The 25,203-nt window shown below is 37.9% G+C and overlaps 1 protein-coding gene across 6 annotated transcripts in view; it reads left to right on the forward strand.

Annotated features, from left to right (window-relative positions):
- PEX5L (peroxisomal biogenesis factor 5 like) overlaps positions 1–24,444 on the forward strand; it is a 90,500-nt gene extending 66,056 nt beyond the window's left edge. For 3 of the 6 annotated variants that reach the window (XM_072344132.1, XM_072344133.1, XM_072344134.1), the window contains 11 exons: positions 1,085–1,294; positions 2,452–2,581; positions 3,049–3,145; positions 8,665–8,760; positions 13,581–13,697; positions 14,432–14,575; positions 15,399–15,469; positions 15,757–15,954; positions 17,140–17,305; positions 17,668–17,825; positions 18,255–24,444. In XM_072344132.1, coding sequence (XP_072200233.1) covers positions 1,085–1,294; positions 2,452–2,581; positions 3,049–3,145; positions 8,665–8,760; positions 13,581–13,697; positions 14,432–14,575; positions 15,399–15,469; positions 15,757–15,954; positions 17,140–17,305; positions 17,668–17,825; positions 18,255–18,459 — 1,592 coding nt within the window. In that variant the 3' untranslated portion in view covers positions 18,460–24,444. The remainder of the gene's footprint in view (positions 1–1,084; positions 1,295–2,451; positions 2,582–3,048; positions 3,146–8,664; positions 8,761–13,580; positions 13,698–14,431; positions 14,576–15,398; positions 15,470–15,756; positions 15,955–17,139; positions 17,306–17,667; positions 17,826–18,254) is intronic. The other 3 variants (XM_072344137.1, XM_072344136.1, XM_072344135.1) reach the window with 1 other exon arrangement.
- The last annotated feature ends 759 nt before the right edge of the window (positions 24,445–25,203 follow it).

Genomic DNA, 25,203 nt, shown 5'->3' on the forward strand with positions numbered 1-25,203 from the left:
TTTCTAGCACAACTTCTTCCTTCTCAACTTTTACATGTATTCAGCATCTCTAACAGTCATAGTCTTTGGAAAATAGGGTATCTATTGCCAAACTTTAATGCATGGACAAATCAAACATAGCTCTTGTTTTCTCTGGTTCCTTTCCTACCTTAAAAAGATTCATTAGCTTCACAAACTTCACATTGTTTTGTTCAGCAATGTATTCTAATATTTGTGATAGAATCTGATTGCAATCCCTTTAAATTAATTACACAAAACACACTTTATATTATGATTTTTTGAAGAATCTAAAAGAAGCCAGACTGAACTAACATGAACTTGCCTCTCTAGTTATTAAGCTTTGTCCAGAAACACTGAGGGTTAGAACATTTTTAACCTTACAGAATCAAGTAATCACAGAATTATTTGGGCTGGAAAAGACTTTGAAGATCACCAAGTCCAACCATCAACCTTATCAAAACATATTCTTCAGTGCCACAAATCAATGGTTGAATTAATCATACATAGTTCTAAAAAAACTAAGGTGAGTTGCCTTCAAGAACAAGAAAAATGTGTTCAAATTTTTTCAGAAATACGTTTGTTAAGTTATTTAAAATAGTTGTTCAATGAAAATAAGCATAATTCAGCATCTCTGAAAAGGAAATCTCTCTCTCAATTAAACATGAGAGAAAGCTGTCCACTCTTCTCTTTTTTCCTTACTGGCATGTGGCACAACAGTAGTGCCCTAAGCAACTTTTATCAGTACATGATAAGTCACAACATTAAACGAAATCTAATCTAAATGCTCAATTGTACAGGAAACCTTCAAAACACAAGGAAATGTGGGCTAAGGCTACAATCTTAAGACTCAGAGTGAAAGCCTTTCTTGCAAATCAGGGTTTTTTTTGAAACTTTACCCAGTTAAGCACTTGTAATCACTAGTTACATTTGAATTTGCTAGACAACAGCCTTAGCCTGGAAAGATACATCTACATTACATCTAATACAATAAATTATGTTCTGACCAAGAAAAAACAACAACAACAAAACAAATGTGAGCTATTTGAATTAAAACAACACTGAATTCTAACATTTTGTCTCTAAGTATTATCAACAGGTCTGGATCTCTTGGATCTTAGTGAACCTGCCTTACAAACCCAAAACAAAGCAAAGAAATCAGAGAATCCATCAAGAGGTGAAGGCTTAAAAACTTCAACCCACAGAAAGAAGACAGACAATTCTGACCTTATCAATGTGGATACTGAACAGAAAGTTCAGACTGTCAGAGTTTCAGACAAGTCTTCACTAGATTTAGGTAAGAGTGTAGCTATTGTATCAGTATTACACAGCCTTGCTTAGCACAAGTTTCACCTTGTTACCAGCACAAAACAGTGAGCAAGATTAGAATTTTTGTCGCATTGCAATTGAGCAGGGAGTGCACACTTAACTTTGCGTAAACATTTTGCCTTTTTCAATACACCTGTTAAGCCCTCAGTAAATCTGCAAATCAAGATCTGAGCATCCAAAAAAGAATTTAGTCAGGATCAGTAAAAGGTAGAAAAATCTACAGGGATATCATGAGAAACTAGTTAAGGGACCCACATTAAAGACAGGCTGCACTGAGTGTCCTTTTCAGAACTGCAAGCGTTACAAAAAAAATACACCATATTTTTTTAACACTGTTTCAACATGCATTCGAGAGAAAAAAGTTCCCTTCTTGATAAAAAAAAGTTATAATTAAACACATTTGAACAAAAAACCCAACCACAACTCAATATCCTGCCAAGCATGACCTATTGATGAACTTTGGAAACGGTGAACTTAATTTAGTTCCATACAAACTAAATTACTTGCATCGCAATTGAGAAATTTGCAAGGTAAATGTAATTTGTACCAAGGCAAAAAAGATTCCATGCATCAGCACAGAAATTCTTTTCAGAACTTTTATCCTCAAACAGGAGTTAAACATTTCATTTTTGCAAACCAAGTCCAATGTATGACTGAATCCTATGGGTTGCCTGCACAGCCACTTGTAAACGGCAGTCACCTGAAGTTCAATTTCTGCAATCTGAATATAATACAAAGGAATATAATACATAGGAATCCCTAACTAAATTTTCATCAGATGCGACACACAAATCATTGGTTTTACATCAAGATTTCCACTGACATTCTGACCATGAATGCTGTAACACCATCCCAGACACTCTGAAGAAAACAATTCCATCTCAGCTGAAACACGGCTCTAAAAATCATTATTCAGGAAACCTTGCAAATTCCAAATAATTTTTCAGAATTTCTGCAAGAAAGGTGCCCAGCATTTGTATATATTGGACCTCAAAATAAACCTTAAAATAAAATTTGGTGGCACAGCTTCACAATTTCTTCTGAACATTTGCTTAACAGAGAATAATTAATTTAAGAAACAGCAGTTTCTCTGAAAGATTCATATCTTCCTTTCTTATCTTTCAGTTGATATTCAGACGCAGATTGAGAAATGGGATGATGTCAATTTTCCTGGAGACAGGAGTTGCAAGGTCCATCCTTCTGCAGAACGGACATCAACATCATCATCCAGAGCTCCATCAAAAGAGCTTTTATGGTACACATTTCAATTTCCTTCATTTTCTAAGTAAGAATATTACAATACTGTGGCGCGTACACACACACACAAAAGCACACAAGCCAGGCTGAAGACTTGTAAAGTAGTGGTTAATTGTTAAACAATGACTGCAGTTGCAGTCTTCTGTCATTGTCCAACCTCATTTTGCTTTGCTATTAAGTGCTAGAGACATCATCTCCACTGCACTATACTAGGTTCATGCCCACATATGCTCAGTGCTTTACTGGTGAATCAGGCCTGATTCTGTTGCATTAACTATTGTCTGCATGGGACTGAACAACCGAATAGCAGGAACACCCAGGAGGCTCCAAGCACTTCTGATACTTCCAAGTTCAACAACTCAGTTAACAGAAATAAACTAATTGGACAGCATGGGCTGTAAGCCTGAAACACAAAAGGCAGTGTATTAGTGTACAGTGATGAGTCTGTAAATGTGTTATTTCTAGGTCCACAGAAAATAGATCACAGTCTGAGCTGACTAATGTCAAGAACGCTTTCGACACTGATTCAACATCAGAACTAGAAGTAGCGCCTGCAATACAGGTAAGAGAGATTTGGTAGATTTAGCAACATTAAAGAGGCAAGTAAGAATTGTCCCACAGGCTAACTACTCGCATGCTGGAAGAAATATTTAAGGGATATGTTCAGGATCATTAGTTAAAATCCTTATACTGAATCTTCACACAGCTCCCAAATTAACGTTACAAAACCAGCCTAACTACTTCATCATCTCAAGCATTCAGTTTAATACTGCAGGGAACTGTAACCTTCCTGTACAAAAAGACCTCAAAGTACAATTTACAGCAGCATCTTCTTTCCCTTCTTCCAGTTCTGAAATTTGAACTTGTAATTGTCGTTTATCCCTGTAATATAATTTTTTTCAAGGTCTCTTGGTCAATCAGAAATACATAAAATTAGGAAATGACTAAGCAATACATAAGGCCAACATTGTTTAGTAGTTTATCTCCACAAGTGGGAGAGCAATGTGTTCAAAAGGCCTTTTTCCTGCTGGAAAATGAACTCCCAACACAGAGGGTTGCAGGTTTGCAGATTTGCCCAGTTCCACCGTCATAGGGTAATACTGAACAGGACTTTGTAGAGATTACTGAAAGTTGTGTGGTATTATACATGTATGTATGCATAAATAGGTGCAAACATACATTTATATATGCATCCATTTAGTTCACATTGCGTATTCACCTGCATTCCTACATTTTATTTCTTAACCAAAAGTTTTTAAATGCAGCTCATGCTACTGGCAGGGGAGAGAGTTTTCATGGGATTCACTTCTAGTTAAAAACAATTTTTCCTCTTCCACGGTTATTTTTATGCCTGCACTTGAGAAGCTTTCTGTCAGATGGAAAATCTAGAAATTGCTGAAAGTGAATAGCCCCATTTGGAAATGAAGAAATGAGACACCAAATTGCCAAACGCAAATTTCCTGAGATCACGCACCACTTTTTGCAGAAAACAGAGACTCATTTCTGTGTTTTTATTAGAGAAAAAGTCTTCTTTTCTTCCCTGCCATCATTACATCGCGAACAGGATTTCTCCCCCTTGGAAAGCCTAACATTAATTCCAATGCATGATGTCTTCTTTCTGTACAATACATATATGCTTTAATGGAAAAGTTCTGTTGCATAATATCATCAGCCTTAGATGGTCAGCATGTTTTCACGAGCTTTTGCCTTCTCATCTTTAAGAACCCCTAAACACTTTTTCTTCTGTCTAGTAGATCTAAAGCCCAGGAAGTTTATCTTTAACTTAGATGGGAGTAAATCAAGTAGATGGTTCCAGAATTTAAGTGCTGCAGCTCTCTGAAAAAGCAATTGCAAATTCAGTATATAAAATCTCTGCTTCACATGTCTATTTCCTGTTTATCTTCCACTAGAATAAATGCAAGAGCAAGAACTAGCATTTCTCACTTGGTTTAGATTCGATCATCTGCATCTCCGTATTATTTTGTAAAGTGAACAGCATTTCAAAATAAAAGAAGTGTTAAGTTGAACCAGACAACTTGAAGGACAGGCAGAACATGAAATTCCTATCTGATGCCTCAGTTTTGTTTTGCTTCATTATAAGCTGCTTTTTTTTTTTTTCGAACTTGCAATCCCCTCACGTCATGAAATGCTGACCCAGTAATTAATTTTGTAAATAAGTAACCTGAACTTCTTATTTTGGTTACTTCACACAGACATTTCATATTTTCATTCACTGTCTGCTTATATTTGCACTGCTGAAGTTGTCAGTTTGCAAAAACCAGGCTCATCTGTCTTGATAGAGTTCTTAATCTGCTTGCAAAAGAAATCACATTAGCTCTTTTATCAAAGCATATGTTTTTCATACTTTGTCCTCCATAGATCTTGTCTGTCTCATTTAAAGGGTAACCTTCACATATGCAACAGACGCCGCCTTACCCTAAAGATTTCATCCTGTCAAACTTACTGCAGTTAGCCATCAGCAGTTTCTGAGACAATCATCATCATCACTCATCTTTGACATGTTAGATTTAGTTCCTCAAAATGAAATACTAAGCAACTAGGTTACATTCTCATTAAAATTATACCATCTTCTTAACAAAATCCTGTGTTTACCAGCACTTCTGTCATACAAAATCACAAAGGCAAGCTTTGAATTAATGAGGAAATGTGTTTGAAGGCTGGACAGGGCAACAGCATGGTAGCTGGCATTGGAGGTGGGCAACTTCCTTCTAGTATTCTGTTCACAACACATGTTCCCTATTAATTCTTAAACTGCATCGGACAAAGTAAATTTTTTCTTTCTTTTATCTGCCATAATGAAAAGCTCCTTGCTATGGTTCTACTGGTACAGGATCCCCTACAGTGATGGGGGTTTCTGAAGGTTTCTTCTCTCTCTGACAATACCAATAAAGGAGAAGGAGATAAGAAGTTCAAAAGTATATGCATGAAGTCTGCCTGTATTTTATCTCTTAAAATACAATTTAAATCTTGGTCCTCTCAAAGTATGTTAGATGTTGTATTCATTATTCCGAATGTATACACAAAAACACTTGACACACTAAAAACTACACCTAATCCTACTATTTCAACACTCTTAGACTGGGATGTATCCCAAAGACTGCAGAGCATTAGAAATCTGTGGCTTTGGCTGCAATATTCAGAATGCATAAGTTATTCCTCATTTCTTCCGAATAGCTGTGATAAGACTAATGAATGGCCTGGCTCCTTTAGGATATGCCGGTTACTCTGACAAAACTAAGTTACAAGGGACAGGTTTAGCTCATTATTTGAAGACCTGCTCAAAAGTTAAGACTATAATTTAAGCCTCTCACCAACAGTTAAGGTCCAACAGCACATAAGCAGACTGCAAGCACAGGAAAGTGTGCACAAATGTACTGGAATGGAAGATTTTGTCCCTGAAGACAGCAGCCAGTGATCAACTACAGCACCTCCGCTGTAGAGTGGTGAGCATATCAAACCACAGTGTATGCAGACTGTCCATGCCTCAGACATACCCATTCCACCTTGACCCATAATACACGTTGGGCTCCCCTTAGGGATGTGGCTGCAGGGTCCTAGTCCATCACCAGCTGGAGAAGTGAAGTTCTCCAGTGCTGGCACTCCATTTCCATCCCTTCTCTTCCTGCACTAGTGAAAGGCAGCATGCTTGCTACATGCGGGTTTTTTTCATTTCTGGATTATCACAAATCAGAACAGGACTCTGTATTGTCTATAAGCACACGCAGCTCACGTGGGTTTTCTACTTACTTCTTTCCCCTCTGACAGAGAGCAGGAGGAACTTCTATGCTTCTTTTTTATCCTCTTTCCCTTACCTCTCTACTGCCTTAGCAAGCTCACTCTCCCCTTCTACAGTACTAATCAGTCCAAGCATCATGATTTATGGCACTGTCTTTGACCTAAGGAAATTACAGCCACTGTAAAGAAAGGATTCTTAAGCTGATGCAGTCAAACATCTTGCAAGAGTCAACTCATAAATAATGAGAAGGCGAGGAACATAATTAATGTCTATCAACAGAATTTTGTTCTTTGATCAGATTACAGGTTGGGTTGATAAACGTTGCTCTGTGATACTCAATGAAATGTTTAACTCAGCATACTGTATTCTGATTAAAAAATTAGCAGCTGTTGAACAGATTAGAACTGGCTAAATTTAGGTTCTCAAGAACAGCAGTTACTTACTAGGAACTGTAATCATAAGAAAGTTCTTTGGTGACTGCAAAGAGAAGCCATTTCTTCAATATTATTGATCTGAAAATAAATATGCAAGCAACTGCTGAAATCTGTAAATAATGCAAGAATTGAGTGGAGAAAATACAAGTAAGGCAGTCGAGAAAATGAGCTGGTGACCAAGATATACATATAACTAAGAATTCCAACACAACCACTTGAAAAATCATGTTTCTGAGTGACAACGCAGGCTCTATTTATAACAATACACTCAAAGGCAATTCTGAGGAGGATCTATGTCTCAGAGTGCAGTAGGGATGTCAATGAGTGCTCCTTGTGCAGTACGGTGACAAGAAAAGCACAGAGAAAAAGGCAAAATTTCTGGGAACAGGAGAGCTTTTGCTCACTTTAAAAAGAAACAGCAATACAGGTATTGGACTATAGCATTCACTTTTGCAATCTGTATGGCTATGCATTAACGCTATAACCAATTAAAGGGGGAAAGTAAAAGAAACCAAAAAAAGGTTAAGATCTGGGGAAAAAAAAAAAAAAAAGCCTCATAATGATCTGAGATTTTAATCTCTTTATACCATTTAAAAGACAATTAAAACCTAATTAAAGTAATGAGTATCTTTCCACAGAGAAAATAAGGAGTACTAAACATGCTTTAAACTACTGCAGAAAGGATAAGAAGTAATAGCTGTAAAACTGAAATTAAAAGGAGTAAGAGAAACAAGGAGGTCAATTAAATTTCCAAACAGTGATAAGATTAAGGTCTCCTGATAACTTTAAATTAAATCCAAGCACCTTCCTCAAAGACACATAATCCAGGCAACCTCCATTTATTCTCTGTAGAACATCACTTTCATCTTAACAATGTTTAAGTGACAAATGCTGTCATATGATAGAGAAAGACTGTTTGAAACGGTTACATCTTTTGTCTGAAGTTCCATGTATTGTTGAAGTGCACAGGAATTTAGGGCTAGACTGCCACAGGTATGTCATCTTTTTCATTAAAAAGACATGAGAATACACAGAAAGTCACAGGTGTTTGACTGTGCATTGCACATCATATGAACATACAGGAATGTACCACGTTTCATTCCAGTAAGGCACATTCCAACACTTGCAGACACAGCCCAGCGTGTCTGAAATAAGTGAATCAGGTTGTTTTCCAGCAACGTGGCTTATTGCAAATAAATATTGTAAGCACAGTCATCAGTAATATCATCATGTAAATTAATGCAGTTAGGATTGTGGTCGGGCACCTCTAACAAACACAAGGGAAAAGATTATCAGTCAGAGCTGTCTTTAGCAATATTAAGCCACTTAGTTGTTTTCTAAGTCATCACTGAATGCTGCTTGTTTTTATACTGTGCCTTTTATGCAAAAAGAACAAATAAAATGCTCTTAATAAAGAAATAAGGGGAAATGGTTATGTACTTCCAATAGGATTGACAGATATTAAGGTGCAGAATAGAGCACTACTGACTGTAAATTGGATTTATCCCTCCAGTTAAAGTCATAGCAAACCCAGCTCTCCAACGGGTGGAATGCATTGCCACAATCATAACAACGGAGTAAGAACAATTAAGATAAAAGTTAGCAGAAGAGCTGTCCATTCCCCTGTTAGCCCAACTCTCTTTCATTGTCTATTCTTGGCTCTCTTTTGTCTTTAAAGCATCTTAAGGAATAAGAAAACTCTAGGAAAGACAAGTTACTCTGCTTCTGATGAGGAATGATCTCTCTACACCATAGGAGAATTCTTGCAAGGACACAGCTAGTTTTGCCCAAGAAAAAGGATGTTTTGTGCTCCAAGCAGTTAAGGAAACAGCTCAGAAACTTGGCAGAGAGTATCATTATCAGAGTATTCTGATTCTTTTGTTTCTTTAGGTGCGATCAACTAAGGAGCAGCGTTGGGGAGGGCCTCTTCTCTCAAGAAATCACTCACTGGAAGAGGAATTTGAAAGAGCAAAGGCAGCTGTAGAGGTATTACCTCATTTACTCTTCATTTTCAGTTTATGTTCTACAGATTTCACATTCATTCTGCCTCACAGGTAGAGAAGAAAGTTTGTGCTACATTTTTCAAAGCAGAGAAAAGATACGGTTCCTGGAGTTACTCATGTATCAGTTTGTCTCTTAACAAAATATAAAATATTAGTTATAAATAGAGATGATGAGAACGAACTTTTCAGAATTGACTTTGCCTTACTATAGCAAATGGGTCAAGAAAATTGCCTATAAATGTAAGCACCTCCAAACTGAAGGTATAAGAGTGAAAAATATTCTTACCCCGGTAACTGAATGTGTGTAGTCACTCAGACACAAACCAACTCATTGCCAGAAATCACATGTAATGGTGGATATCAGTCTTTAAGTAGGAAAAAAAAGAATGTGTTTTGAAGCTAATAAAAGATCATAAAACATTACTGAATATTTTACAGAGTAAAATAAGGGGGAGAATGTATTGTATTAAAAAACCTGCATATTAAAAGGTTATTCTAAGGCACCAAAAATTATTAAAATGCTTTAACAGAGTCTTGAAAACAGCTATTTCAAATAATCTAATTAAATGTTTAACTATGTAGCTGGTAGTCTGAGCGATTCTTTATACTTAAAATAGAAGCTTGGACCAGGTAGTTAAAATAAAAAGGGGAAGATTCTTCAAGACCTTACAGTTATTTTCATTTGCATATGAAAAGAATTGAATTTGCACCGCAGGGAAAATGAAGTGCTAAGAAATCTAAGGTGATTGAAACAAATTGCAGGCCATCTCAGAACGATTAGTGCTTACCCGAGAAGAGAACAGATATGCTGTTCAAAAATTCCTCTTTTAGGCTTTGGATGTTTCTGTAATACTCTTCAACTGGGAAAGCTCGAAGTGGTAAGATTAGCCAGAAAATGGATCAAGAAAAGGAAGCAAATCTCAGGTTCCTTGTGGTCCGCTTCAAAAAGAATTAATTAACAAGTCAGTAAATGAAGACACCAAACTTTATCCTCCACCCAATTTTCACTTTAGAGCTTTGGGAACTGCTTTAAGATGTCAAATTTTGACATAAATGAAAATCTGTAAGGCAGTTCGTTCTTAAGTACATTTAAAGACATCTGTGTCATTGGGGATTCTTTAAAGAATAAAGATGTAAGTAAATTAGGGTGTTTTTTTTCTTACCAGAAAGGGTCTAAATTCCCTTCTGCTGATCCAGTCCATTTAGACTTGGCTACCTTATCTGTTATTCTGGAAACAGGATTTGAGTTTTGACACATTCCTTTGCTACAGACTTGAGGGAAGCACAAGGAGCCTCATGCACTACACAGAATCCGTCCAGGAATCAGCTGTTTTACCAACAACTGGCACTACCAAATTAAAAAATAGATAAATGCCAGCATGGGAAATCAGATCCTTTTCATATCTATACTTACTATATTTCCTATCATCATTATGTTTATTTACATATTATGTTTATAAACTTGTTATATTTATTCTGCACCACCCTATTGGAAATGAGTTAGAATTGAAATACATGAAAACAAGGAAGTGGAAAACCTTCCAACAGAGAAACATTTCAGATACAGAAAACAGCAATTCTGATATTTTGTTATGCCTCATTTCCCCAGTGTAGAGATGAAGCTGCAGATGCTACAGCATTGGGAGGTTACATAAAGGAAATGTTAAGCTGTTCCTCTTCGCATCATTTTATTTACAAGCCAACGTAATGTGAGACCTTGCTGCATAATGTACTGCTATGAAGCATCAGGACATATTACAGCTAAATTTTGTGACAACAGTAGTTAGTAATAATTAGTACGTGCACAAATTTAACATACTGTGTCATTCACACTGACGAGCATATTGATGCAATAATTCAAAGGAAGAACAACTGCAAACCTTTGTTTTTTTATGCACCGATCAAGAAGGAACACTGCAAATTGAGTGCTGGCAAGAGGGGAGATTTCTAACAAATAAAGATGAAAACACTAAGTTCATAACTTAGATGTTAGTATTCCTCCCCACCATTCTATCATAGGAAGCAAAGAGCCTGGGAATATTTTGCCTCTCATTTGTTTAACTGCTTCAGCATATTTTTAAACACCAAGAGTAAAAATAGCCCCTTTGACAAAATGCAGAATATTCTGCGTGGAAGGAAGAAGATGGAGTGAAACATTTTCCCTACTTGTCACTTCACTCAAATGTTGCAGATTATTTGCAAATATGTTAAATTTGTTCAACTGCTCCGAAAACTTTTGATGTGACCAAAGTAATTTGCCGGCGTTAAGGTAGGAAAAGCACTGAAATGAAATAATTGGCACCAGTCACATAGCAAATGGAGTTAAAATTAGATCTGGGAGTTTTGAGCCATAGCCAGATCTTCAGAAGCACTCAATATTAATTTAACCCCCCTGCCACTGAAGTCAATGGAAAACTGCTACTCATAACAGCTAAAATAGACTTAGGTCTTTAATGAGGACTGTGTAATATTTATGATCCTCTTCCTCAAGGACACTGAGCTGCTCTGATACTGAAATTGGAGTTTGCTGTGGTAATGTTATGGCATTTTATCAGGTGCCAAGATTGAGCACAATCCAGTTGCTCCATGTAACTGCCTCGTGTGCTTCAGAAACCCCAAGTGCTGGATGCACTCCGGAAGCTGTAGCAGGTGCAGGAACCCTAAGATTGAGCCCTAAGCTCACAGGTCAGCTGCACACAAAGGTAGTGCCCATTCAGCCCAACCATGCAAATCCCTGGTTACAGCTGCAAAATACCAGATGGGTCCTGACCCACGTCCAAGTGGCACATGACGAGATAAGTGACATTATAGCATAACTCTTCTCTTACCTCATTTTTCCTCCACTTTGGATTCACTATAAACATCAAGCACGGATACTTAAACACATAGTAATTCATTGGCTTTTTAAGTGCACACAGTAAACTTTTGGGTGGGTAATAAATATATAATTGAGCAACAGAATTCGAATTTAAGACCTAAAAATACTTCCATCTTTGCTTAAAACACTTAAAGGTGCCTTTATATATGCTGAAGAAATATGATTTATATGTTTCTAAGTCAGTGGGTTGTGAAAGTGATACTTGTGGGAAGCATACAAGGAAAAAAAAAACATTATAAATATCATATATACATACATATCATTAGATCTATAGCTTAATCTGTTTTGAAAGGTGTTATTAATTACTGTATCTATAGTGGTTATATTAACATTAATCTGCAGGAAAGGAAATTTCCACTACCTTACCTCATCCTGAATCTCAAAATTACCTCTAGTAAAAACACGGTCAAGTAATTTTCTTCTTCAGTGCAGTGCAGATCTGCACTGAATGCAAAATAGTTCATGGAGACATTTGTTGAACAGGATAGTTTAAGTGATTCTAGTGCTTCTGCTCACGGTTGATAAAAAAGGGAGCAATCTGAATCATTATCCCAGCCTTTTCAGCTCCTAAATGGACATTTCAGCACAATCTCACAACTATTTCAGTGACTGTATTTCCTTCGAATTTGGAATGAAAGCAAATTTTGAAGCCTCTGAAGCTGTTGTGTAACAGAGTTGTCATCTTCTGTTTGCTTCTATTAAATAGAATGTAATTTTCTCTTTGGGCATGAATGATTCACACTTGTTCCCTAGTCCGCAAAGCAACATAGCAGGTATCTTCACAGATCTGCTAATTGCATAATTCATACAAGTCTGAGCCTCCTGGAAGGAAGTACTAGATATCCAAGGGAGGTGATACAGCAAGAACCAAAAGGAAATGCCTGTTGGATTTGTAGGAAGGGCATGCATGCTGCTGTTGTAAACAACATTGTGATTTATAGCGATTGCACCTACTGATACTGGCTGTGGGTCTTACTCTTTGCATCCAGACTCAAATATTCTGGCTGCTGACTCATTCTTGATCTGTTATCAGTCTGTTTTCCTTTTTCTGAGCACATAAGGAGTAGAGCTGTGGCAAGTCATGCATTCATAGATTAAGATTTTGCAAATCACGGCCGGCTGCAGAACTGTATCAAAGAGCAATCAATCTTTCAGGAGATTCAGACAAAACTTTGTGAGCTACTTCCTATCGTCTCTAAATAATTTTGTACCTTATCCCCAAATAGTTCTGTCTGTACCTCAGTAGAATTATTAATTCTCTCTGACATAAACGGAGAAGCTGCACTCTGGGTATAGCTGGGGGGTTGGAACTGGATTATGTTGAAAGTCCCTTCAAACTCAAACCCTTCTATGATGCTACAAATATTGGGATTTCTTTGCTATGTCAGAAGACCCCACTTATATTAAATATCTTGTCCCCACACTCTCTATGCTTGGTGATTACTCTTACAAAGTAAAAGCTATGCTGAATCCATAAAAGCAGGACACTTGTGGGTTGTTTGTTGTTGTTGTTTTCTTAAAGAAACTTTTAACTATTCTTATTCTTTAGCATGTATGCTTAGGGTTTGTCTCTCATTTTGGCTGGGAACTAGCACCATTCATTTCCTTCAGATTTTAAAGTAACCATTCACTGTTAGCATCAATGAGACACAGTGTAAATTGCTGCAAATCCTGCTCCAGACAGAACATATGCTGCCTCTGAGATAAAGAGTTTTCTGATGAAGAAATACACCCCAGTATAGGAGATGAAATTTAATTATATGGAATTCCATATTTGTACAGTAGTATTTCAGTCAGCACAATTATTAATAGAACGAACGCTGCTCAGCAAAATTGTCACTTGTTAAAAGAAGTGCAATAAAAGCCTTTCATTTTATTTTAGGATTCTGTTGTTCATTTTTTTTCTTTTGTCTTTTTTCTTCTAGTCAGACACAGAGTTTTGGGATAAAATGCAAGCAGAATGGGAAGAAATGGCTCGCAGGAACTGGATTTCAGAGAACCAGGAAACACCAGGGCAGGTCACCATCTCTACAATTGAGAAGGTAACACCACAAAGTTATTTTCATGGGATCCCAAGAAAACTCTTCTGGGATGTGGAACCTTATTTTACTCAGAACAACTCATCCTCTTTAAATTGGCTGTGAGCAGGATAAGATTTGAGAGAGTACCATCATGAGAATACATTTAGACACACGCAGTGTGTGAATTCAGCCAAATGGACTGCAAAGCAAACTGCTGGAGCCTGGGTACTTTTGAAGAAGCCGCTCAAGGAAGAGCGCCAAATGCTAAAAATCCAGGCAGGCACACAGAAACACTCTTCATCCCCTTCCTTGTATGGAAGTAACTTAAATATACCTCAAAAAACAAACAAACAAACAAAAGACCCTAAATTCAACTCAGGCACCTGAAACACGATTCTCTGTCTTGAAAAGCAATTGAAGATGACCGTGCTTTCTTCCATAAATTGGCTGTACTGGGCTCATGTTAGGTTCGATTCTGCTGCTACTGCAATGTGAGCTGTTGCCATTATCTTTGACACCCAACGTAAGTACCATTAAGCATAACTTCAGTGACCAAGTAAATATACAGAGAGCACAAATAGAAATGGCCTGTGATGTTTTACAGTTTTTGTAATTTAAATTTTACTGGGTAAAACTCATTTGATTTTTAATAGAAAAAATGCTTATGCTCTGTTAGAATATACCAAATAGTTTAGTTTTGTAGTTGCTACCTCTTACTGCAGGGCTCAAGTGGGTCTCTTCATTCTCTTCTCCAGGGATATTATTTCCATACAGAAAATCCTTTCAAAGACTGGCCAGGTGCTTTTGAGGAAGGACTGAAAAAAATGAAAGAAGGTGACCTGCCTGTTACAATCCTGTACCTGGAGGCTGCTATTCTACAGGAGCCCAATGATGCAGAGGTATTCACTCTTGTGCCTTTTGTTGATAAAAGGAGAGGGGACACCCTTTAGCATACAAAGATGGAATGGTTTAATGACCCAAAGCTTTGCTAGTCATGACTGACTGAAACAGCTTGAACAGTTCTGGTGGTTTTGGAATAATATCTGCTCTGAAACAAAGAGTGGTGAGCTCTCTATAAGATGGGAATCTATTTCTGAAATTACAGAATTGCCAAATTGTCATTTAAGAGCATTGAAGAGAGGCAATATTTGAAATGTTTCACTTCTTTTCCTGATGTTTTCAACCTATTAAACACTAACATTAATAACAACAACAACAACAAAAAAATTGATTTAACAAGAATTTTAAGATTTTTCTTAAAATCATATCATTTTCCACAACATTAATGAAACCTGAAAACTATTTACAATGTAAATATACAGATCTCTGAATCTGTTGACACAGTAAAATAAGCAGCAGTGTTTCAAAAAGCAGAGAATTCCTAAGCCCTGAAGAATCCCTTAAACATTCAGAACTTAATCACTGTTGTTCAGTGTTTTCTGCAATCATCTACAACATTAAAAATGCACAGTAACTCACATTTGAGAAGCCAGCATGTGTTTATACACTGACAAAATACCTTTGATCAACTGATTATAAATATTATCATGCTCAAATGCATTCAGAACTGCACTGATTTGTACTATTGGTCTGTACACTGTAGCAAAAACTGTAATTCCTGTGAACAGATCTGTCTTTATTCTTCTCTCAGTTGGAAGCGATGCTAGTTGCAACTGTTTACACTTGGGTCTATATAACAAACCAAGATGATTATTTTTGCAGGCCTGGCAGTTCCTGGGCATAACACAGGCAGAGAATGAAAATGAGCAAGCAGCCATTGTCGCCCTCCAAAGGTAGATAACTGCTAAATAAGGAGTCTAATGGGCATTGGGTAATGGAGACCTTGGTGTATTTAACCTCATACTTGTCTTGTAACTTGAACCATTTATTTAACCAAGTAAAGCACTGACACAGGTGTAGGAATCTTCCCAGTGACAAGAGAGGGTTGATTCGACTATCTATTTTATGAAATAATTCATGAGATGATTCACAAGAAAGTGATTTTTGTTTTAAAAATATTTTTTTGCAGAGCTGAAAATCATATTAAGAAAACCTCAACATGTTTTTATTTTCTGCCTAGGTGCTTGGAACTGCAGCCAAATAACCTAAAAGCTCTGATGGCACTAGCTGTCAGTTATACGAACACAGGCCATCAACAGGAAGCCTACCAAGCTCTAAGAAACTGGATAAAGCAAAATCCAAAGTACAAGTATATTGTGAAAAGCAAAAAAGGGTCCCCAGCACTTACCAGGAGAATGTCTAAGACCTCAGATGAAAGGTAAATGCAGTTAAATCCTACTGGCTGAAATGTAATGACCACTGCAGACGATGGTTTATGCTGTGCCCTTAATGTGTAGAAGTCCAGCCTGTTCCCTGTGATGCAAACACAGAAGCTAAATGTCCATAGAGGCAGGGGTAGGAAACAAACAGTACATTCGGACTGAGCACTACATTATTCCATCCATGGAAGTTAACATAAACTGCAAGCAAAAGACATGTTTTGCCTCAAGTCCCATCACTTTGTACTGACCCTCTTTACCCTGTCTGCAGCTTCTTTATTCCCACATCCTTGTTATACTGCTTCCAGATTCACACCAGGCTTGTATCGCTCTACACGTGTGTTCTTCCCATTGTTCATCAAATTTCCTATATCCCAACCAAGCCACCAGAATCCAGGAATGGCAGCCATTTTGCCACAGGACATGGCTTCAGTTCACTGAATATATTTGGGAGGTAGCATCTGCTTGTTTAAAACTCATTCTGTTTTTAAACAAAGAAACAGTGCAGTCATTTTATCTGTCTCTAGCCCAGCATACTGTAAAGGGAGTTGGCAACCATTTTAAATTACAAAAGAAATCATGAGTTGGCAGCCCTTCATCATGCTTTCACAAGGCCAATAAATTAATCTCTCTGAAGTTTAAAATTCATAATAAATTCATTAAAGGCATAAACACCATTTATAGAACCAAAACAACAGTGCCATCTCACTGCATATCATTTTGAAGACAGGCCTTATGTTTTTCCCTTATCGCTAACAAACTTCAGGTTGACAAGATAAGCTAAAATGTAACGTGCAAGTTCAGCTTAATTTCTAAGTGTGTTGCTCTACTCTGGCCTCATCACCCAGAGCTGCCAGTGTGGTTTTATGAAGGCTATAGCAGATATAGGAGATGTGGCTACTCTTTGTACAACTAGAAACCCACCCAATTTCATCTGCTTTAATAAACATTCATGTTTTCTTACTTGGATTCATAGCTTCACTTTGACTTCATTACAATAGGCAAAACTGTATTTCAGAAATGAGTTTGCAGCAGGATCAGGAAGCATGTATCTGCTGTGATTGGGCTGAAGCAGCTTATTTCCAAGTTTATCATTTCTGAAACATCAAGTACAATAATTATGATTTCTAGCTATGCAAAGAACTATAAGATGCTACTTCATGTTATTTTTCACCCTTGTCTAGCTCATTGCTTGAAGAAGTAAAGGATTTATACCTGGAGGCTGCTCACCAGAATGGTGACATGATAGACCCTGACTTGCAGACAGGACTTGGAGTTCTTTTCCACCTGAACGGAGAATTTAACAGAGCAATAGATGCATTTAGTGCTGCTTTAACTGTTCGGCCAGAGGTACATTTTATGCTTTTCCATTTTTAAGAATTTAGTTCCACATTTTCTCCCTCCCTTCTTGATCAGACCAATATTAATGAGATGCTGCTTCGGTCATTAAAATTTTAACACTTGAAAGAGAAGTGTTAATTATCAGACAGCCCCATTTAGAAGTAGACTTATGTACGTCTGATTTTTAGCTGCATAATGACTAATTGTACTGGTTATTTAAAGTACTATAATCATGAGTCAGAACCTTCCATTCTGTATCAACGAAGAGAGGATATGCTATTGTTATTTCCTGCTGTCCTTACTCTACAATCAAAGAAGAGCTATTATGCCCCCTATTGACACCTACAGTAGAGAACTCATTTTCTCACCAGGACTACACGTTATGGAACCGTCTTGGAGCAACCCTGGCAAACGGGGATCGAAGCGAAGAAGCCGTTGAGGCCTACACACGTGCTTTAGAAATACAACCTGGCTTCATCAGATCCAGATACAATTTAGGCATAAGCTGCATCAATTTAGGAGCCTACAGGTAAGTCACAAAAACATGCAAACAGAGGAGTCAGGAATTATATCTACCAAGTGAAAATTCATTTCCTAGCTGGAGCTATTTTAGAAAGAAAAATTAAAATACAGTTTAATTATCTTATATATATATATATATATATATATATATATATATAAAAAATATAATATATTTATAGTATATATTATATATTTATTATATATATATTATTTATTATATATATTATTTTTTTATATATATATATACACACTATATTAAAAAGCACTAACAAATGAGTAATATTTTGTTTAAAGAAAACCAAACAAGAGTAACACAAAAAGGCCCATGAGGCTCATTTTACAAAATACACTCAATACTAGAATGGTATTTCCTAAAGTTTTACACTATTTGTTAAGCAAATTACATCACATCTTTCTTCTCTCTTCTTTCCTACAGAGAGGCCGTCAGCAATTTTCTCACTGCTCTCAGTTTGCAAAGGAAGAGCAGGAATCAACAGCAGGTTCCCCATCCTGCTCTATCAGGCAATATTTGGGCAGCACTTCGAATTGCTCTGTCTATGATGGACCAGCCAGAACTATTTCAAGCTGCCAATGTGGGCGATCTAGACATTCTATTAAGAGCTTTTAATCTGGAGCCGTAATACCAAGCATCCACACATTAAGTTACATTAGGAAGCAGAGAACTCTTTTATTACTCATCTCAAAACAACCATGATTTAAAAAAGATCACGGCTGTAGATCAGTAGGGGAATCCTCTCAGATGTTAATCAAAAAGGAAAAGTTCAAAAGCACAAAATATTCTAAATATGCTCAGACTCAAAGGATCCAGATGAGCAGCAGCTGATCTGACAAAGCCCTGAATTAGATGAAGATCTTCATCCCATGCAAGCTCTCTTTCTTTATACACACACACAGCTATACAGAGAAATACATGAAAAACAAACCTAGATAATTATTATCACACATTAAAATGGCAAACAACACATCCAAGGAACCTGCTTAGTACTTCACCACACTATGCCGACATCACTTTGCTGCGCAACATGAACTCTTCATCCTTTGCTTTCTTTGAAATATCTTCTCAAGGTCCATCTTTAACATAGCTCTGAAAACAGATGCATGCAAAATGGATGTATTTTGTTTTGAATGTATTTATTAGTCGGCATTCAAGAAAATCTTTGCTTCTGAAGGTACCCTGATTAATTTGGGCCAAGTTTGGTGTAAACCACGTGCGATATTAACAGGAACACTGTACATGGAGGTCTATGAGATTAGACCATGTATATATTGAAAGGACAGATGTTGCAAGCAGAAGCAGTAATTTGCACTAGAATTGTTGCTGTTTAAACCAGCTACCCCTGATCGTGGACAGAGAATGTCTGCTTCAAAGGAGCTCGCAGCAGGATCTGTCAGTGTGTACTTATGCACTTTAACCTTTCCTTTTGTAAAATTGTGCTATGATTTATTTTTATTTTAATTACTAAATACAGAATATACAGGATAGCCTTGTTGGCATAGAGGACCAAATATCATTTCCTGAAATGTGATAAGAGGGTTTTCAAAATTCTTATGTTTAAATGATGCAAATACAATATAAACTGCAATATCTATTAGATTATTCTATAATGCATCAGGTACTACATATGCATGCGTGTGCATGCACATATTACGTGTATTATATCATTCAAAACATATTAAGCCACAGAGCACTTTTGCAACTAAAGAGAAGTCTTCATAGGAGCTCATACCTGCAAAGCATGCTCAAGGGAAAGTTTTGGCTGAAAAGTATCCTCTATTTTATGCTTGTACGATCGGGACTGAGATCCAATCCTGCTGTTGTGGCAAAGAGTAGCAAAAAGTTTCAGTGACATCTACCACAGCAGGCTAAATGCTTAGATAACATCAGTATTCCTAGCTACTTAAAAATATATACGCATATTGTTTTAAGTTTTTCCTGCTTGGATGAATGGGGAACAGAACCGAGGGACGGGGCAGCAGTGTTACACAACAAATGGATTGGTTTTGGTACAGTGCAAACAGGCTTAGCTCGAGATAAACATATCAGTCAAATACAGGAACATATATATTTCTCAGGGGAGTCATTTTCAGTTATTGGTATTTTTACTACTTTTCCTGAACAATGGGAAAAAGAAATACAAATGGATGGCCACAGCACTGATTCACGGTCAGGGATGTGAGGTGCAGGGTAGATACTGGAGTGTGATGAAGTGGGACAAGCAGCACATTTCCTGTAAACAGCACCGAAAACAACAACCGAGCAGCTCAACTCCATCAACTGCTCAAGAAAAAAAACATCACATGCGCAAATGACAGAAAGAATCTCTATGGGAATCAGATGGCTTCACCACTATGAGCTGAAGTTTCTTGCAGCTGTCTGTTATTTTGAGCAGCCACTTACAGGAAAATTCCATCTCAGTGCAATCACTGCACCTAATTACCAGCACAATTGGTTGAATCATTTCTTATAAAAAATAAGAGGCTTACCTCTCATTCATGCCTGCAGAATAGAGGTGCTGAAACAGCTACAAGGACTTATTCATAGTGCTCTGTTAATTCATTGTTTATATACAACCCTATTTATTTATCAAGCATATAATGACTTTATTTCTTCTATTTTCTCTAAGGACTGGTTATCAAAGACTGCCTGGGAATGACATTTTAGCTAAGCAAGCTGCTGTATGCATATCTGCTGACAACAGTTTGCTCTTTGCTTTGACAGCGATGTGTGATGACGGCCCCGTACCGATAAGGCAGAGCAGAAGGTGCACTGCAATTGAATCTGGGAGGTGATAAGAGGGAAGGGAGGCAGCTTTGAGAAGAGATCGTAAACCAAAGGCATATGTGCTTAGATTTTACTTGATGCCCTACCATCACATGAGTCCTAGAATATCCCATGTGCTGAAGGATAACCAGGGATTACCCAGAGGAATGAGCTGCTCAAGAATTATATTTTTATACCTTTCAAATAAAAAAACCCTCAAGTCAGAATAACAAGGAACATTTGATATTGATGACAGTTTACTAAACCTCTGTTTTTTTTCTCTAGCACATGTATGACTAACACAGAAATTTTGTTAGGAAAACCTGCTGGGCAGCCTCTGTGCCAGACTTCCCTGCACTCAGCAGCTCTTGGTACTTCTAGGTTCAGTGCTGTGCACACTTCAGTATTCTGGGCCTTACTGTCCTCCTTTAAGCCCCCAACATCAAAACACTGTCAGTACAGAACAGGACTCCACATGGCTCTGGTCTGACCTCCACATGGTCAGAGGTTGCAACATATTAACACCTTGCAGCAACTGTAATTCCAACCAGCCACGAGGCAGGATAAATAAGGCTGCTGAATAGTAGCAGATTGAGTTTGAGACTGAGAGACTGGAAATCTGATTCTTCTTCTCATTGCTCCCTGCAAGTTCTCCCAGTCAGCATCTCCTCCTATCCCCTACTCATTCAGGTGTGCAAGGAAGGAAGGGCAGACAGTCACTGTGCACTGTATAATTGCATAAAGGCAGAGGAATGCTGTTGTCTCACAGACAGTGTGCATAGGGTCGCCCACATAAATTCAGAGGAGGCAATACAAGAATATGGTTGCTCAGATCCAACTAAGGATGCAGTTTTACTTAAAGTCTAGAAATTTCAGCAGAGATGAGACCCTGAGACCGTCCAGGGTGACAATAGCACAGCACCTCTGGGCTGATGCCAAATTAGTGCTGTGATAGTTTATCATCACCTCCCACTCTTGCTTCCCCTTCTTGTTACTCCCCTCTTTCTCCAGAGGTAACGCATGACTGCCAGGTAATTGATTGCAAGCTTTTCAGTCATTCCTCTGTCTTATAGATTTCACGCAAGTAAGAAGCACTTTCCTAACCCAAACTTTTGACTGTCCCTCTCCTCTGCCAGGATTTATAAGTATTCATAACAAGTCTGATCCATGAAGCTGCCAAACACTCAAAGTGTGGTCTCTGCATGATTAGCTCAGACGCAGTTAGCAGATGAGGACTTCCTTCTGATAGCACTGTACGTGCTGAACAGTCACCAGAACCAAGGGGATTATTTACAGAGCGAGGCTTTACAATGAAAGCAACAGGCTCATTTCTTGCTGATCTTTTTAAACTGTAATGACTCTAAAACCTTTGTTGCAATAGACTGGTTTATGTTTGTTTAAAGCGTGGATTTGATCTCTAGGTAAATACAAACATATCTGTATGTAATGGTATTTTCTTAACATCTGTTAAATCAGAGAACTTCTGCAACTATCCAAGGGAAGGTTCCAATACTGCTAAACCTCCTATGAACAATATTGCATGCAACTACACCAACAACTAACTGTACTGAAATACTAATACAAAGCATGTGGCACTGCTACCTGAGTATATGCTTAGAGAATGCATGCAGAGGGCGCACACATAGGGTATTTTTAATCTATTAATCAATATCTTCTGTGGGATACTTTAAAAGCGCTTTATATCTGCCAAATTCAAGACTGAGTTCAGGTTATTTGGAACAGTTCAAACAAAACGGAGCCCTTTGTAAACCTCAACCTCAGAAATCACCATAGTGTGGATTTCATGTTTAATTGGTGACAGACATCCACAGCAAGAGTGTCTGCAGACACATCCTGGTATCGTCTTAAGAATCAAAAAGAGAGCATGCACAGCCTTCACCTGTCAGCCTTCAGCTTTCACAATCAGCTGAGTGACTGGATTTGCACGTTTCCCTTACGAGTTTAAACTAGACAGCACCAAACCAGAGAAAGATTCCCACAACCACTGAAGCCACTGTTGCCTTGTGTGCACTTACCATGGCCAGGCTTCCCAAGCTCACCTGCTAGCTCTGAAGGCTGCCTGTCCCTCTGACCGTTCTGGTTTAAACATGTAGATGTAAAACTTCACCAAGCTGACACTCTCCTGCATCCACCAATTCCAGCTGCGAATGCCTGACTCAGCTGAAAGCTCAGCACAACTAACTCAATGGGCTAATTTAGAAAGCCTGGGCTTGTCCATCAGGTGAGCAGGAGGATCTCAGCAACACCAACAGATCAGCCAGGTGATCTTACCAACATCTGTAGAGCAGAGGCCTCCACGTCAGCAGTAATAACCAATGAATTACCCACAGCCAGAGGCCTAAATCATTGTCTGTCAGAGCCAGTGAGAATTGGGACTGTCACACAGATTGGCTGTAGGTCTCTTGTCTGAACGTGCGTCTGCAAAATGAGACACATTAGTTACTTCACATAATAATCTGCACAGTTAAAGAGATTTCTGGTCAGCAGTGTTGCCAATTTTGCAGTCTGTACAGCAAATCTATGTTGTAAGTGCTTATAATACAGAGCATTTACAGATAGAAGTGGCAGAAAAATGCACTGCACGTTGTGAAAATAACTGGTGGTTTAGGCCATACGCAATACAGTATTAGCTATTATTCAAACTTCATCTAGGCTAGACATCAGATTACTTCGGTATAGTTCTATTTCTGGACTGCTGAAACGTATCAGAGACAAGAGTACCATGCATGAAGTGACCAGGGATGCTCTGAACAAACCTAAGTGAAAGGATAAACAAGCATGCCCCAGAACCCACAGAAGGTGTCAGAGCCTCAGCCCACAGGCAACAGGCGCCATGCACGGGGAGAGACAGAAGGAGTACTGAGCTGTAACTTTACAAATGCCTGTACATGTGACAGCAAGCTTGCATGGTCAAGACTTAATGTGCTTTGATCTTTTTTTTTCCCCTTTCACATCTACAGATTGTCACTCACATTGGCTAGAACTTTAATTTAAACCGCCTTTTTAATATCAGCAATTATTGTAAATTCAGAAAAATCAAAACATTTATAAATATATTTTATATATCAGAGTATAACATATCTAAAGTAAAATAAAACTATAGTTTTGCATTCTGTGCAGCTGCTTCTATATGCTGTAAACTGTTTGAAAACCTTTGCAATCTTGCATTCGTTTTTTTGGCTTTATTTTTAAGCCAACATACAAGAAAGAAGAGACTGTAGGGTTGGCAGATACTTTCACCCGGGCTACCTGAAGAGCGCTGCTGCTGTGCAGACTTGCGTGGTTCACTTCACACTTCCTATTGGTGGGCAAGTGTACGTGCAAGGCATCGCAGCGAGGTGGACGTGGAGGTGGGAGTTCAGCCCTACTCCTGAATGTTTACATTCCGTGACAAAGGTCCATACAGACTCAGACTGAGAATCCGAGTCTGAAAGAACGTACAGAGTTTTAAAATGTTTCTTATGACAAATAACTCACCTCTCTATTCCCAGTGCATTATCAGCTGTGTACAACATCCAACACAGAACTGTAGTTTACTGATGCTTTAATCTGTTGTTCCCTTGCACTGCTCTTTAAAATAGTTGATTTTTGAAGAAATAAATAGATTATTACGTGCATACTGGATGTGTTAAATTTATTAAGCTCATAATTACTATTTGCAGAGCACCATTTAATGTAGTATTTTTGTACTGTAATGGAAGCATGCCTTCCTTGGGTTCTTTTCCACATAATGAATTGTATTTATTTATCTGTATTTATATCTGTGCAATTTTTAAATATGTTTTAAAAAAATAAAACTTTGTCTGTGGCTTCAAACATTTCCAAATCGCTTCTCAGTTTGTGGTCGGTTTTGACTTCAATTCCTTGAAAGGAAACGAGGGACCTCTTCAAGGGAAACAAAGGATTCTTAATCCAAGGCTTCTTTCCTACTGTTTATGACATAGCCGTGCTTCTCTGCATAAACATTAAGCCTAGGAGATGGTTGGGTTTTTTTCCCTTACCAGAAGATTTTTAATTAACTCATCAAGTTACTCCGAACAATTACTTTATTTTTCAATATGTCAATTATACTTACAACTGGAATTCATAGCAGCCGAGGACTGGACCAATGGGTTTAGCATATATGCCCTGTATGGGGAAAATGGGAAGAAAAAAAGTGAGAATTTCTCCTTGACGATTATGCAATTACACACCGCAAAATAAAAGCAGGAGTAATGTTATGGCTCAGCCTTTCTGGAAGGGAAAAAGAACAAATGAGCAAACACCAAAGCCAATTTTAAGTGATGGACAGACTTGCAGAGAAACGGCTTTTTGCGAATGGTTTTGCTTACATCAGGAAACGTGTAATCAAATGTCTCCTGCTTACATCAGCCTCCTGATGTAAGCACAGATGTGAGACAAAATAGACATCAGAATCTCATGTCCTCCTGTGGACAGAGCAGCTGTGACAGTTACAGCAGAGAGCCACTAAGAAACACAGTTAGAATGGATCTGAATACCTGCTGGTACAGCCAGTGGACATGTAGGACAGGCCAGAAAAACAAAACAAAGCATTCACTAAAAACTCATCAACTCCTAGGTT

This window comes from Excalfactoria chinensis, chromosome 9 (genome assembly GCF_039878825.1).
Source record: "Excalfactoria chinensis isolate bCotChi1 chromosome 9, bCotChi1.hap2, whole genome shotgun sequence".
NCBI lineage: Eukaryota > Metazoa > Chordata > Aves > Galliformes > Phasianidae > Excalfactoria > Excalfactoria chinensis.